Source organism: Triticum aestivum, chromosome 2B (genome assembly GCF_018294505.1).
Source record: "Triticum aestivum cultivar Chinese Spring chromosome 2B, IWGSC CS RefSeq v2.1, whole genome shotgun sequence".
NCBI classification, from domain to species: Eukaryota; Viridiplantae; Streptophyta; class Magnoliopsida; order Poales; family Poaceae; genus Triticum; species Triticum aestivum.
The window spans coordinates 19,991,119-20,007,962 of NC_057798.1; the positions used below are offsets into that span (position 1 = coordinate 19,991,119).

The window sequence follows — 16,844 nt, forward strand, 5'->3', positions numbered from 1 at the left end:
AATCTCGAAATACGCCAACTCAATATGTACCTTTGGATACACCTGTAGAGCTCCTTTATAATCACCCAGTTACGTTGTGACGTTTAGTAGCACACAAAGTGTTCCTCCGGTAAACGGGAGTTGCATAATCTCATAGTTATAGGAACTTGTATAAGTCATGAAGAAAGCAATAGCAACATACTAAACGATCAAGTGCTAAGCTAACGGAATGAGTCAAGTCAATCACATCATTCTCCTAATGATGTGATCCCGTTAATCAAATGACAACACATGTCTATGGTTAGGAAACATAACCATCTTTGATTAATGAGCTAGTCAAGTAGAGGCATACTGGTGACATTAAGTTTGTCTATGTATTCACACATGTATCATGTTTCCGGTTAATACAATTCTAGCATGAATAATAAACATTTATCATGATATGAGGAAATAAATAATAACTTTATTATTGCCTCTAGGGCATATTTCCTTCATCCACTCCCGCCATGAAAATCATAACAACATCAGTAGTTCAGTACTAACTGTAAATCAAACAATGCAACACAATTTAACTGAAAATTCACAACAAAAAAGGTCCTATAGAAGTACTAATTCAACATATTAGCGCTTAGTGAGTTTTTTGAAACAGGTTTCACCTTTACTGAAAATTCACAACAAAAAAGGTCCTATAGAAGTACTTTCACTACACAATTTAACTGTGCTAATTTTGTTAATAACCCAGGAAGAACTTACACTAACATTACATACTGCATATAGGTATAAATTAACCATTTGTAAAAACCCATGGAAAGTGACCAATTGACATCTATAGCGGCACGAGAAATAAATTTGCACATAGTCTGTCTCCCTCATTAACGAAAATAGAGAATGGACAATTAATAGTAAATCTGATGAAACTATTATGTTTTAGCAATAATAAATAATCCAATAAATAGCACGGTCGAATGGATTTACTGAAAGATTTGCTACATATACTATCAGGCGCACGCGCGCGCACACACAGAGTTAGCTTGCATATTTAACAGTGCTAGGAGAAATTATAGTCGGAGAACCGGCAGAGCACTCACCGGCAGCTGTCGAGGTGTTGTTATCTTTTCTCTTGGTGTGGAAGGCAATGCAGCCAAAGACGGCTTGCAAGTTTGGAACCATCTCCCCTCCTTTGCTCTTCCTCTGCAATTTCTCTCTGGCATAAGCTTTTTCAAACTTTGATTGTTGATCTTCTACCAATGATGTTATAAAATGCTCCATAATCCTGCAAAATACACACTCAAAACTGTACAAATGACAGACTAACAATGAAAACCTAACAAATTTGGTGCCTTTGAAACAGTACGATGGAGATGTGTGTCAATGTAATGACAACCCTATCAAAACAGAAATGAGCAATAGGATAAGAAAAAAAACGCCAGTATTAAAGAGTCATCATTTTTTTGGTTAAACACAAAGTATATATGGTTGGACCCTCCTCCTTTATCCGGGCTTGGGACCGGCTATGAATAATGTTATTAAGCATAAGCATAACATCAGTATCATAGGCAGAGTTCCCCCACCTCCCACGCCCCTAAAAAAAATCCACCCACAGGCCAAAACCCAAATAAAATAAAACTACAAATTGCATAAAACCTAAAACCTATATATTTTTGGATTTTCTTTGCTTGAAGCGATATGACACCAGGGGTTACAAAGCAAAAAAAAATACATTTTGGCTTACAAGATATTTAAAAAACAACCAGTAATAATTCAGCAAAATAAAATAGATAGAAGTATATATATTCTGAAAAATGCAAGCTCCTCTTAAGCGAGAAAAAAAGGAACACGTAGAACTATAAAAGATCTTTATTTTGTTTTTTCACACACTCCCCGCCCCCCTCCCACTACCTTTTTTTTGTGTAAGAAAAGAAGCAAGCTCAACAAAAAGTGCGTGAATTTTTTTTGTTTGTTTGTAACTTTCCCCTTTTTTTGTATTTTTTTTGTTTTGCCCCTCTGAGCCAAGAAAGAAGCGCAAGGAATAGCAAGTATCGTCGATCGATGTTGCCGTCAGCCAGATTCCAGACGCACTGCGCAAGTCTCCAGTAAACAATGACAGCCTAAAAAGAACACGTCACAAAGTATAAGCATGGATTTATGAACAAGACAGGGAAACAAAATATTTGCATGGGGTACGTATATATACATAGTCTGAGATCTTTAAATGAGTTATTTTCTAACAGGAAAACACACTGTATGTAACAACCTGCATACAGGTTCTTCACTCCCACTCATCGTCGTCGTCACTGTCGTCATCTTGGGAAGAAGAAAGAAAGAAAGAGGGAGTAAAGGTTGATCAGTATATATGAAGACAAGCATTAAGGAAAACTAGCAAAAGCATCATGGACCTCTCTAGTTACGTACCTTGTACGGAGGCGTAAGAGGGTCTGTTAGGATGGGCACGGAGTGCAGTCCCCAGTGCAGAATTCGCTTTCTTGACGTCCCGTCGTGGCAGCGAAGGGCAGAATTTGAATTTGACATTGACACTCCGAAGGGACGGAAGGTTCCCGATACCCATGTCAAACAAATCACCATCGTCGCCAGCTGCTTCCTGTTTTGAAACCTGTAGACCGACATGGAGCAGAACCATTACCGCCTTGGGCAATGCTCCTGGCTGGAATATGACTTGGCCCGGCGAATTGGACCACAAGCAGAATATTGTTACACAACGGAACCCATCAGCATTGACAAGTAGCAGCCCTTGGCGAAGGCTCTGCAATGCAAGAGTATGAAGAGCCGGCAATCTTCCAAGCAGTCCCACATCCACCTGTTGCACCTCCTTCACACAAATTTGTAAGTTTGAGAGATGTGAAAGGTGCGAGGGGTTCTCTCTTATCCATGCTGGCAGCCTAGAGAATTTACATCCTTTTTTACCATGTGATATCAATTCCCGGAGACCTTGAGGGGGAACCCACTTTTCCCCCAAGAGATCCATCATCTTAGATCCACCATTTTTTATACGAATGGTTACACTTTGGACGTTGGACATTTCCTCTAGTGATTTCGCAAAAGCTTCCTCCAACTCCAAGCTCATTTGCTCAAACAAAATTTCAAACTTCCTCAATCTTTTCATGTTGCCTATCTCTTTCACAATGCTTAGAGAGTCAGCATGGATACAACTCAACTCTTCCATTGCTGTCAGGTTTCCAATACCATCTGGAAGCTGATTGCATCTTTCCTCATAAAGTAGGCACATCAATCTTCTCAGTTTAGTAACACTCGATGGCAGTCGTTCTATACCACGGTTTCGACTCACATCCAACACCTGTAAAAACTGCAACTTTCCAACCTCTTCCGGGAGCTCACAAAGTCCTGTATTGGATAGGCCTAGGTACCTCAGGTGAACTAAACTCCATAACCCCTGAAGATTATGATCACCAAGTGCACATGTACTCAAATTCAGTACACGTAAAACAGCAAAGCTTGAGAGGCGAGACATTAGACTAATAGCAGGTTCAAATGTTGCAATGGACCTCAGTTGTAGCATATTCACAGATTCGAGCGGTGTGGTTTCATGTTCTTCTTCGGTAATCTTCTGGAGGGACAGCCGGCGGACATTGCCCTGAGATGAAATGCTACCATTCAATACACTGACAAAGTTCTCTTCCCTTGACAAAAGACAAATTAGATCCAACACACTATCGTGTACACGGCAGGCATGTACAATGCCATGACCATCGTATACCGGCTGGAGAAGGCTTCTATTCACAATCTCATTAAAGTAAGTTTCTCCAATCTGAAACATACTAGATGTTGTTGTTTCACATTGGATGAACCTTTCGGCAATCCACATCCATATCAACTGATCTTTCTCGATCCTAGTATCTTCTGGAAACATGCTTAGATATAATAAGCATGTCTTGAGATGACTAGGCAGGTCATAATAGCTGAACGATAGTATCCTCAACATCTCCTCTATACTGGGGTGTTCGATAAGTCCACGCCCAATAGACTCTAGCAAAATATGCCACTCATCATGTGAATTTACTTTCTGATCACTAGCCAAAACACTAGCTATTGTAATGATGGCTAATGGCACACCACCACATTTCTTCAATATATCTCTAGATACTTCTTCAAAATCACGAGGACATCCATTCTCTTGAGAAAATATCCGTTTATGGAAGAGCCTTTTGGAATCGTCATCACTAAGAGGTTCCATTTGATAAACTGAATCATTAGTAGATGAGCAACATAATTTAGATACATCCACTATACGAGTTGTCGTGATTAGCCGACTACCAGCATTGTTACCCTTGGAGAATGCGTAGTTGATGACTGTCCATAATTTTGCATCCCATATATCATCAATTACAACGAGGTACCTATATATGACCACATTAATGTTATTCGTGTGTAATGGTAAGGCTACAAGTGTCCCATTAAAGATAATCTGGCTTTATGAACGGGAGATATGATTCTGGAAGAAACAATTCTAAATAGTTAAGATGCAATGAAAAAATATGAACTAATTGATGGATTAACTCTCATGTCTCGATAAAAGTACATTTAGGTACATATTTTTTCATATCGCCACAATGATAAGACCAATCCTCAAGCTACAATGATGTCTAGATTATTATAGTTTCCTTCTACAATGAGAGAATATCTGGATATTTTTATGGATTGTTGTGCATATATATATAGAATATCCTACCAATTATTTGTATTAATATATAAATGTTTTTGTATACTCTTTGTTATTTTATATCCTTTATAATAAAATATTTGCACGTGCAAGGTTTGTATTGCCGTAAAGGCCATATGGTAGGGAATTTTCCCGTGCAATTCACTTTGTAGTATCTTATAATATGTAATATAATATAATCAAAGTGATAAAATTGGTACAACTGATGCATTTTTTGCAAGGGGGATATTCATTTATTGATCAACTATCATGGCAGTACAAAGAACACCAAAAGTAAAAAAATACATCCAGGTCCATAAATCACTTAGCGATGACTACAAGCACTGGAGCGAGCCGAAAGAGAATATGTGAGGACACGACAAGGAGAAAAAAGAGTTGAAAGGGGATCAGTGTGGTAGGTGTTCTACTTAAGGTGCGTGTATCAATACATGATATAAGGGCAGTCCCAGTGTTCCATCCTAGACTATATCTTAGTTATGATGCATAAACCCAGAAAATTATTTAATGAGTAAGAGCATCACCAACCGGAGCCCTCAAATGTCTCACCGGACAGCCCGATAACTGTATGGACATGAGATAGAATAAAAAAAGCCACCCAACCATATTCCTCACTTTGTCCGGGCGTGTCCGGTCCGTCTACAAATCCTCATATCCAAACCATATATGGGAAGGATATGGGTATGTCTAGGCGTGTCTGGGTAGGGTGCCACGTAGGATTTGGCCCGGCGTGGACCACCTTTTTCTCTCTCTTCATTCTTTCTTTCTTTTCTCATTCTTCCTCTCCACCACTCATATGCTGGTGACTGGACAATATGAGGATAATGTGAGATGTGCGGTTGTTTTGCATGGAAAGTTAGGGTCCAAAACGGACCGGTGGACATATGGGGAACCGAATTAAGCAATTATGGTTGTAGATGCTCTAAAGAGAGAGTTGCCATATCTTAATCTGATACAGTTCTTAGTGCCAAAAGCAAGACAACTCAAACGCTTTCACTCATGAAATAAATGAAATGAGAGATTTTCTAGATATAATGCATTGGATGCCATATTTCATTCATATGGTATAATCTAAGACATAATGCATCGGGAATGCTCTAATACAAGGTATTTTTTCAGGTTAATTACGTGACACAAAGGAATCAGCTACTCTAAAATCTTTGACATTATGTACTCCATCAGCCTTACACTTGATTACTTCATATAAAACATATAGTCAAACATCTCTATTCTCTAACACTATTCAATAAAAATTACTACCCTGGAAAAAATATTTCAATTCATATGGTAGGGATTACGCTATCAGATTTTTCATGAAAAATACTATTTTTATACGATTACTCACTTACATGTTAATGAAAAAATTAACCGTCAAAGCTGGTCATCAGAGAGTATGCAAAATATTAACTGGCATACATCTGATCGGAACATCGGGAGTAACTTCATGATTAATTTACACATTATTCCCAACCTACCGTAGGAAACGAATTATATAGTTACCATCTTTAAGCAGGAGAGAGCTGAATATGAGCATACCTTTTTCTGTCGAGATATTCTCGGAGTTTCTTGATGAGCTGTGTTTCATCCAACAGTGTGAGTTGACTTCCTCCCACATCAAGATCAATAAGGATGTCCATCAAAACTTTTCTTGGCTCAGCCTTTCGCCCGACAGAAACAAAAGCCCTGCAATCGAAATCCCCCTTGATCTTGTCATAAACTGCTTTGACAAGAGTAGTCTTGCCCAATCCTCCAAATCCAACAACAGAGACAATCTTCAACTTTTGCTTGGACACATTGTCCTCGTTTGAGAGCAACTTCATTAGCACTTGGTCCCTTTTCCCATCAATGCCAACGAGCTCTGTCATTTCCGTGTACAGAGCCTGAAGGAGAGGATTGACTGTGACGGCTGCAGGCCTGATGACAATATTGTCGAGATTGTACCTTGCACGCCTTTCAGCAATCACTTTGACTTGCTTGTTGATGTCAGTGATCGCATGTGCAATATCGTGGCGATCCTTCCCCTTGGTGAACAAGCTGGCCATCTTCTTGGTGAGCCGTTTGAGCTTGTTCAACTTGCCGGCAGGCTGAGAACCGTCATCGACATGTACCAGGAACTTGTCAACAACGTCTTCCATTTTGAAGGAAAGCTCCCTCACCTCCCCTGCCCAGAGCTTGACCTGGACATCGAGCTGGTCCCGTGGCACCTCGCCCACCACTTGGAGGACAGCTTGCATGCTTCTCATCTCTTCCTCAAGAGATCTAACACCTTCCTTGACGCCCTTCTGCAGCTTGTACTCCTTGCTGAGGAGCTCGGCCAGCTTGGGCAGCAGGGTGCCCATGGCGCCCGTTGCCAGATCCATGGCTCCCTTTCACGTAATTGTTTGGTGTGTTGTTTGATTGATAAGGGCCCAGTGGTTGATGTACGTTTGGGTGTGCAGGGTTGCTGTTCTTTATAGGAACTCGGCCGGCCAGCCAAGTTCACAATTTTTTTAACGCATTTCGTCTTGCCAGGCCGCTCCGTAGCGTGCGGTGATAATATTCCTGTAAACAGATACTCCAAGTGCAGGCTTAGCGGGCAGTTGTCTCTTTGTGCAAAACTTCTGTAATTAATGTAGGAGAGTACGACTTGGTTAGGGCCAAAAACCATACATTGTTTAGTTAACACCCAACGACTGATTGCTTAGCAACAGGATAAGATCAAATCAATTTCTTTTACCTGTTAGTTGTTACTGCCAGATAAAATAAATCCACGTCTGCTACCCCAGCATGACAGGGACATGTGAATTGAGATTGTGCGCTACAGCGGACATTCGAGTGCAATATATCTTTGCATCAAAATTCCACATAAAAAGTAAAAAAAGTTGCACATATATTGAAACTTTTTGATACGATAAATTTTTCCCTTTCCCTGCAAGATATTTTGCCCACATGATAATAATAGAATTCTGTGTTCACGCACTCCTCCCACTCGCCCCCCTTCATCCTGAATTTTACTGTGTGGCTCAAACTTCCTCTCTTCCTTCAGCTCCCTCTTTTTTTTTCCTTCGTCTCCACTCTTTGTTCTAGCAATTGTGTGTCTAATGACCATTCTGTATGAGGGCGCGAAGACCTCTGAATTAGTGCACTACTCGATGATAACTAACGTGCATAATCCCTTTCGTTCCCTTTCATGAGGCTTTGGTTTTGCAACCGTTGTGCAATTACTCAGTAATCATGACCATAAAGCGCTCCAATAATTATCCCAGATCAGAAAAATATATGCAAGTGCAGCTTTAGTTTGTCTGACGGCCCAACAAACAAGACGACACATTTGCATACGACGGCGGTAGGTAAACCCATCGTGATGCCAGCCTATTTGTTTACTTTGGGAGGCGAGCTGTTAAGCTGTCCATGTGAATAAAAGACCAGGACTCTACATTGGTCTTCGAAATATACATGCACTTGCTAATATATTAGGGTGCCACTACTAAACAAGTACTAATACTCAATCATGCAAGTTTGTTGTATTGTGTTTGTCGTGGCTCATGACGCAATTGACATGTGTTCGTCAACACAAATCGAACGAGTGTAAAATAATCAATGTATCAAGATCTTTTCATACGTACCAAGATCTGTATATTCATAATAGTCTTGATTCGTAGGCACACCTAGAAGGCGATGTTTCAGTGATTGAAACAAATAAGCGAAGACGTCTGACCTAGCAAGGAAGCTGACTTGTTCAAGTGTAGAGACTTCTTCCCAACATACTACTCCTTCTATCCCACAAATAATGTAAGATGTTTTGTGACACTAGTGTAGTATCAAAAAAGTCTTATATTATAGGACGGAGGGTGTAGCATAATCCTGGACTCCGGTGTTGCCATTTTCTAGAACAAAGCGAAAAATATATCAGTAAGTTTTGTAATTTTAAGAGAAATAAAATTGATGCACTCGTATTGGTTAGAAAGTTGACCATGCCAATTTTTGTAGAACACAATATGACCCTATGTGACTTACATGTGAATGAGACCTACAGTTTGAGTCTGGAAAACATAGATTTGCCGTAATTTTTTTACATGAGTAGGTTCTAACCTATAGATATTTGACGTGATTTTTTTTTAATTTTTGAAACTTATAAAAAATTGTTATGTTTAAGAAGAGGGGTCGGTAGCCTCTAGGATCCACAAATCCTCTCTCCTTTCTTTCTCATATTTTATTTACAAATGATGTCGTGGCACGTGACCCTCGAATGTTGGTCGCCGGATTTTGTGTTTGTAGCAGCGCCCGTAGGCAGGCCCCGAGGATGTAGCCATGATGGTGAACCTCGTTAATAAATCCCGCTGTTGTGTTCGTGTGATTGCTTGATCCTCGGTAGATCGATGGAGTGCCTCGGATTTATTCTAACACAATCACATGTCGGTCTATTCGCCAAGGTTCGACAGCATGGACGAACATCCTGTAGTGCTCTCCATCCAAATAATCTTGTGTATTGGAGATACAAAACGAGTGCACAAGAAAAAAGGAACTGAGTCAGACTTAGGGAAGGCAAGTTAGTTATCACATGAGAGCCATCAGAGCTCTCCCTGGAGAGTGATTGCCGGTGGTGTGACTGATCCAATTTAGAGAGCGATTTCCGTAGTAGCGGCAAGCCAAATGGGAGCAGCCTAAACGGTGAAAACAGGGTTGTGGGAGATCAATACAAGCATTGTGCTGCTAGGCAAAGCGGTTGAACTCGCGCCGCACCTATGGCTAAACTGCAGTAGCCGAAAGCATCACTAGCTTACGCCCCCGTGGCTTTCTATTCTCTCGGTGCTAGCGGAGCCTAAATATATGTGACCAAATGTCTAACCTTGCCTACTTATTCGGCTGAGATGCTAATCTCGCTTGATTAGGCACAACATATTTCCATAAATGCTGATATTTAAATAAAGTGGTTGTTCTCCTCAAAAAAGGGGAATAAGAGCAGAGTAGAGCAGAGCAGTTGCCCTGGACCCCAGCCTCGTCCATCTAAGACCTCGCCCCAACAAACTACACACCCCCCTACTATCCGTGGCCAGGGTACAACGAGAGCTTCATCAACGACATCATTGCGGAGCCGATGTAGAATGTGAGCTGCGACGTCGGGGAACAACCAAGGCAAGGACCTGAACCACCCAGTCGTTCATGGCGACCCTTACACCGGCCGCGCTGGAAAGCATGGCCTTTGAGGCGAAGCTCAAGAGAAGCGCCAATGGAACCGCAAAGACAGTCTACGGTGGGTCCGCAGCCCGACCGTTGTCCTCTTGCCGAACTGACTGATTAGCATGGTACTTGTGTGTCGGAAAATAAATTCAGGCTTGGGTGAATCACGGTTTATATACCTGCAAGAGATCACCGATGTTCAAGATAAATTCTCCAGCTGTTGGCATGGCATCCACCGAATGGAGAGTTCAAGCTGAGGGCAGGGAGGGTAGCAGTGGCAGAGTATGATCTGTCCTTGGTTGCACTCTATATCTGTCAGGTAGCAATAAAAGCTTTTTGAGCCCAGGAGTTTCTGAGTGCAGCTAGAACAAAGTGTTCCTGAAGTTCTCCACTTGTTGGGCATATTCAAACAACGGATCACTGCACATCAACATATTAGTGCCGAGTGATTATTTTTGGAACAGGTGATTTAAGTAACCTTTCCTGAAATTCATGACAAAAAAGAACTAAGTAAATCTATATTCATTGCAAAATTTTGCTCGTCATGTTGTCAATAACCAAGGAAGAACTCACACTAACAATTACATGTATATTGTTCGAAAAAAAAATTACATGTGTATGGCTCATGTCAGCATGTGGTGTAACCGTATAAGTCTGAAATTACCAGGTGTATTTATAGGACTAACCAAGATATCATGGCTATATATAGGAATATGAGAAGAAAACAAAATCATTGTTTGTACGTATACAACTATACATACTATGGAATCTTTAACGCTGGATGACGGAAATCGAACTGTGTGTAACCTGCAGCTTCTTCACCCCGAATCGGTCGTCTGATGGCTTCCTCGTCACGAGAACCAACCTGATGAAAGAGAGACTAAAGATCGATCAGAACATAAAGAAGACAAAGAAGACATGCATGCATAAAAGCATCATAGTTTTTAGTTACCTACCTCAGTAGTGACAGCCTGATGGCTCTGCGTAAATGGAGACGTAAACTTTGGGATGATTAGGATGGGCACGGAGTGCGTTTTCCAAAGTAGCCTTCCCTTGCTCGGCCCCGGCGTCGCCGCTTATCACTCCCGGCGACAATCTGATTTGGACTATGACCCTCCGAAGGGACTGCAGGTTCTCCAAGCCCAGCTCAAACCAATCACGACCGTTGGCAGCACGGAAATATATCAAGATATCAACATGTTCAGTCTTGGGCAAAGCTTCTGGCTGGAACACAATTCGGCCAGCCCAATTGCAAATCAGCTTGAGTCTTGTCAGGCAACGGAAACCGTCAGCACCGACGAGTAACGGATCTTGGCGCATTGTCTCCAAGGAGAGGTCACGGAGGGCTGGTAACCTTCCAAGGAAGTCCAGATCCTCCTGTCAAACTTTGTCGACAAAAATATCTAACCTGGAGAGCTGTGACAGATGCGAGGGGTTCCTCCTTAACCATGTTGGCAGTTTGCTGAAGACGAACTTGAACTTTGCAGCAAATTCTCGAAGACTTTGAGGGGGCACCCAATCGCTCCCTAGGAGATCCATGAATACATAATGATTATGATAACCAAGGGACCAAATATGTACACTCTGGATGTTGCGTAGTTTCCCTAGTGACTCCACAAAAGCTTGCTCCAACTTCAAGCTCATAACATTAAAGCAGATATTGAGGTGCCTTAGTCTTTCCACGTTGCCCAAATCTTTCACGGTGCCTAGACAGTCACCACAGATAGAACTGAGATTTTCCATTGATATCATGTTTCCAATTCCATCTGGTATCCGACTGCAGGAAAAATCAATTTGTAGGCACATCAATCTTCTGAGCTTAGTAATTGCTGATGGGAGTTCTGTTATATCATAATTCCCTCTCAAATCCAGCACCTGCAAAAACTGCAACTTTCCAACTTCTTCTGGGACCTCAGAAATTCCTGATTTGTATAGGCCTAGGTACCTCAGCTGAAGTAAACTCCACAACTCCCAAAGGTTAAGATGGTTATGATCACTAACATCACATTCAGTCAAATCCAATACACGCAAAAAAAGAAACCTTGAGAAAGGAGGCATGAGACCAATATCAACATCATCAAATGTAGCAATAGACCTTGCAGATTTGAGATGTGTATTTTGATGTTCTTCCTTGATACTATTTTGGAGGGACAGCCTACGGACCTTTCTTTTAGAAGAAATGCTATCCCGAGTATCATTCAATATAGTAGTAAAGTTCTCTTCAGTTGACAATGTGCAAATTAAATCAAGAACACTATTGTGTACACGACAAGCAATTACAAACCCATCAAAATATTCCGGCTGGATTAAGCTTCTATTCACAAGCTCATTGAAGTAATTTTCTCCGATCTCAAATAGACTAGTTTGTGGATCTTCACACTGGATAAAACTTTCAGCAATCCACATCCATATCAATTGATCTTTCGTAATATAGTGATATTCCGGAAACATGCTTAGGTATAGCAAACATGTCTTCAAATGAGAAGGCAGGTTATAATAGCTAAGCGTTAGTATCCTCAACATCTCCTCTACACTGGGGTCTTTGGTATGTCCATGACCAATGGAATCTAGCAAAACATGCCACTCATCCTTCGGTTTTGGGTGATGATTAATAACTAAGATACCAGCTATAATAATGATGGCTAATGGTACTCCACCACATTTCTTCAATATATCTATGGACACTTCTTCAAATTCAAGAGGACAACCACTCTCGTGAGAAAATATCCTTTTATAGAAGAGCCTTTTGGAATCATCATCACTAAGTGGCTCCATTTGATAGATTGAATCGTCAGCACATGAGCAACATAATTTAGCTACACTGACTATATGAGTTGTCATGATTAACCGACTACCACAATTGTTGCTATTAGAGAATGCCCTTTTGATTATTTTCCATGGTTTTTCATCCCTTATATCATCAATTACAATGAGGTACCTATATCAATTATGAAATCATTAGCAAAATGCAGGTGCAGATGATAATATAATCTAGCATAATGAGCAAGAGATAAGATTCCTGAGAAAATAATTAAGTATAATTAATTTGCAAGGAATAAACATGGACAGATTTTGTGGATATTAGGGCATGTACAATCGTTCTACATTAGGAGTGCCATGTAGGATAAATGTTGAGGTGGGGGAAAGAGAAACCTAAGAAAAAGCTTGCCTGGTTCTAATTAAATGATGATATCTTAACAACAATATCTCTCACACATATTTAGGGATATTTGGGTAGTAGAGATAACACTAAGAGATGACCCATTATACATCATGTTTTTGTTGCCATCTCTATATATATTACGTGGCAGATTTAAGATACAACTATCTTATCAACCACTAATACATCCTTAATGATCCTGTTTTAATCAAAGTACCTTTATGCACTCATTTTCTTGCTATCTATCTATCTACATGAATTGGTAGAGTGCATGCCTTTCGCTGTAAAAAAGTATACTATAGAGGCGACATGAAGTACGCCTTCCGTTTTCATAATGTAGTGCATTTCTCAAATGTCAAACTTTGCAAAGTTTGACCAAGTTTAGAGATAAAATTATTTGTACCTACAATACCAAACATTTACAATATAAAAATAATTCTCAAGATGTATCTAATGAACCCCTATGTATGTTAGTGGTACACCGTACCTAATTAATACGCACTGTTACAAAATTGCCGAACCAAAGACGACGAACTTTAGGATATTATATTTTTCTTCTAAACCATTTCAATATTTGAAAACTTTATGGATTGACAAATAGATAAATATTCTACCAATTATCAATATTAAAACTGTAGATAGATACTCTCTATATCCTATATCTAAGTTGGTGATCCCATTTTCAAGGAGATGCAAGGCCTCCACATCATCAAGTATAGGAAAATCATCCACTTTTTATTTTTCAGAATATTGCAACACTTCAAATCAGCAAGCACATGCAAGCACTCAAAATTATAAATTTTTATTTCCATTATTCCAATAACAAATAATTTAACCATAGCAGAAAATCATACGACACTATAAAATGTTCATTCAGTGCTAGGTATTTTTCCATTCGTATGGCGAGAATGTGAAGGAGTCTTATTCTCATATATTATGTTATATTCCCAATTTTGTTAGTATAAATTCCCATAGAAACGCATGGGGGGTATTATCTACTTATATTAAACACACATGTGTAATTACACCTGGTAGTAGCCCAAGAAATATACTTGGGCTAGTATGTATGCTACATTTATCATTGTGAGTATTCTGAGTACATGCATATACTCTTTTAATGCAAAGATACCACAAATAATATACCACAAAGCCAATAACATGAGACAATTGCAAGTAAGTCCATATTTTTAGCATATTTTCAAATGACGTCATATTTTAAAAAGTAGTACTCCACATATATATATGAATAATACCTAGGTGGCCTCATATTCCTAGTTATGATAGATGATACATCCTAGAATGCATCAAATGTACGTGGAAGTAGCAAGAATTGTTCCTATATATCTGATTCTATTTTGCTCTACATGCGGCCACCCTATCATTGTTACACTCCTTAGCTTTTTTTTGCTGGTGGAAAAAATACACGATATAAAATGCGGTGATTTTTTTAACACGATATAACATATCACCCTATAGTGTTAGTGTGATATGTCATATCGTGCTTAGAAATAGCATCACATTTCATACTATGTCTATGACCTATCACAATTTACAAATTATACCATAACATATATAGACACGTACCTCGTGTTTTCGAGAGTTTCCTTGAGTTTGTCGATCAGTTGTCTTACATCCAACATGGTGATCAGACCTACGTACGTGTCAAGATCACAAAGAATGTTCAGGAGAATCTTCTTTGCGTCACCATTTCGACCGACAGGAACAAACGCACTGCAATCGAAATCTTCTTTGATCTTGTCATAAACCATTTTGACAAGAGTGGTCTTGCCCAATCCTCCAGATCCGACAACAGAGATAATCTTCAACTTTTTCTTGGAAACATTGTCTCCCTCCGAGAGCAACTTCATTAGATCTTGATCCCTTTTTCCAGCAATGCCAACAAGCTCTGTGACTTCTGTGTACAAAGCCCGAAGACGAGGGTCGATGGGAGCCACCGCTGCAGGACTAGAGACAATATTGTCAACGGGGTACCTTCCGTGCATGTTAGCAACCTCTTGGAGTTGCTTATTGATCTCCTCGATCGCACCAATGATCTCATGGTGAGCCTTCCACTTGGTGAACAAGCCGGCCATCATCTTCGTGAGCTGTTTGAGCTTCTTCGAGTTGGGTGCAGGCTTGGAGCCGTCATCGACACGCACCAGGAACTTGTCGACGACGTCCTCCATGTCAAAGGATAGCTCCCTCACCTCCCCTGCCCAGAGCTTGACCTGCTCGTCAAGCCGGTCCCACGGCACCTCCGCCACCTTGCGGAGGGCAGCGTGCATGCTCCTCATCTCTCTCTCAAGAGACAGGACGCCTTCCCTGACATTCTCCTTCAGCTTGTACTCCCCCTTGAGGAGCTCGACCAGCTTGGGGAGCAGGTCGCCAATGGCGCCGGTTGCCAGATCCATTGATATGGGTTGAGTAGTATAGTTGCTTTGTTGCTTGGTTGTGGGGCGAACAGTGGTTGATGTACGTTTGGGTGCTTGCACCGCTACTCTTTATGTATGTACTACATCTGGTTTTGCTGATAATACACTATTCAGCAATAGTACAATCACATTGATCTAGGCGTTGAACGCACATGGATTCCTGTAATCACATGCACTTAGATCGGGGCCGGCGTTATGTGCGGTTGGCTCTCTCTGCAAAAAATTTATACAGAGACTGCGTCAATTAATTTGGATCAGAGGGAGTTACGACTTGGTTATAGTCTAAAAGCCATTATCAAACGGTCAAGTGACTGGTGATATTGGACTCTCTAAAAACGGGCGAGATTGCCGCCTAAACATTTGATAATAAGCACTTCTCGTAATGTTAATGTTAAATACCTAACCATTTGATTTTGACTATCACGAGAAAGAGTTAATAAAGTTCTTCATTTTTTGTTTTTGCAGTCATCATCTAGATGCCTGAGCGTGAAACTTCAAAGTGCATGCATTCTAGGCGTTCACAATCATCTGCATGCAGTGTATGCATTCAAACTTCAAAGTGGTCGGCCGGGGTACGCTGAGCTTGCAGAGATAATATCCAGTTATATAATCGCACTGATCTAGGCGTTGAATGCACATGGAATGACGTGCAATGATTCCAGAAATCACATACTCCCTCTGTCCTTTTTACTCTGCATATTAGATTTACTTTGCAAGTTTGATCTAATTTATATTAAAAATTATCAACATCTACAACACCAAATATATAATACTATGGAACTACATTTTATAATGAATCTATCAATATTGATTTGGCAATATGAATATTGATACTCTTTTTTTATAAGTATGGTCAAAATAAAGATAGTTTGACTTCAGACAAAACTTACATGCAGACTAAAAAGGACTGGAGGGAGTACTAGTACATCAGGGCCAGCTTACCACGAACTTTAAAATAATGCTCACATCGCACCATCATGACCTCCCATACATTCAAAATAATATCAACCACTGCAACGACTGATTAATTAGCAGTGAGACTGGAATAAATCAATTTTGTTTGGAGCCTGTCAATCTACTGTATTTAAGAAACTAATCTTTGTTACATATGTCACAACTGCGTATGAGTGGTTAGAATTATGATTATTATATAACATGATTTTTGTTATCGTAGATAAAGTGAAGGGCGAAAGAGATATACTAGCCTTTTAACAGGTCATTGCCCTAGTGATTTCTTGGTCGTGTTTGAGTAGCAACCAGACAAATCTAGAGCTCTGCAGGGATTAACGTTTTGTTTTCTGCAATCAATTCCCACCTTACGAAGATTCGTGAATTCAAAATTAAAGTAACTGAACTCAAATGCAACCATTTAAACGTTTTCAGGAGAATAAATGACTATACTTTTTTCTTCTTTTCGGGT

At 40.2% G+C, this 16,844-nt stretch overlaps 1 protein-coding gene and 1 pseudogene across 1 annotated transcript; both read right to left on the reverse strand.

Moving 5' to 3' along the window:
* Positions 1 to 503: 503 nt before the first annotated feature.
* LOC123038796 (disease resistance protein RGA5) lies at positions 504 to 7,032 on the reverse strand. The gene is made up of 6 exons (XM_044462256.1): positions 6,209 to 7,032; positions 2,392 to 4,352; positions 1,361 to 1,364; positions 1,068 to 1,252; positions 636 to 640; positions 504 to 521 (listed from the first exon to the last, which is right to left on the reverse strand). Exons 1-6 carry the CDS (start codon positions 7,030 to 7,032, stop codon positions 504 to 506), a joined length of 2,997 nt encoding a protein of 998 aa, XP_044318191.1.
* Positions 7,033 to 10,789: 3,757 nt separating this feature from the next.
* Positions 10,790 to 15,403, reverse strand: LOC123040043 (disease resistance protein RGA5-like; annotated as a pseudogene).
* Between the last annotated feature and the right edge of the window lie 1,441 nt (positions 15,404 to 16,844).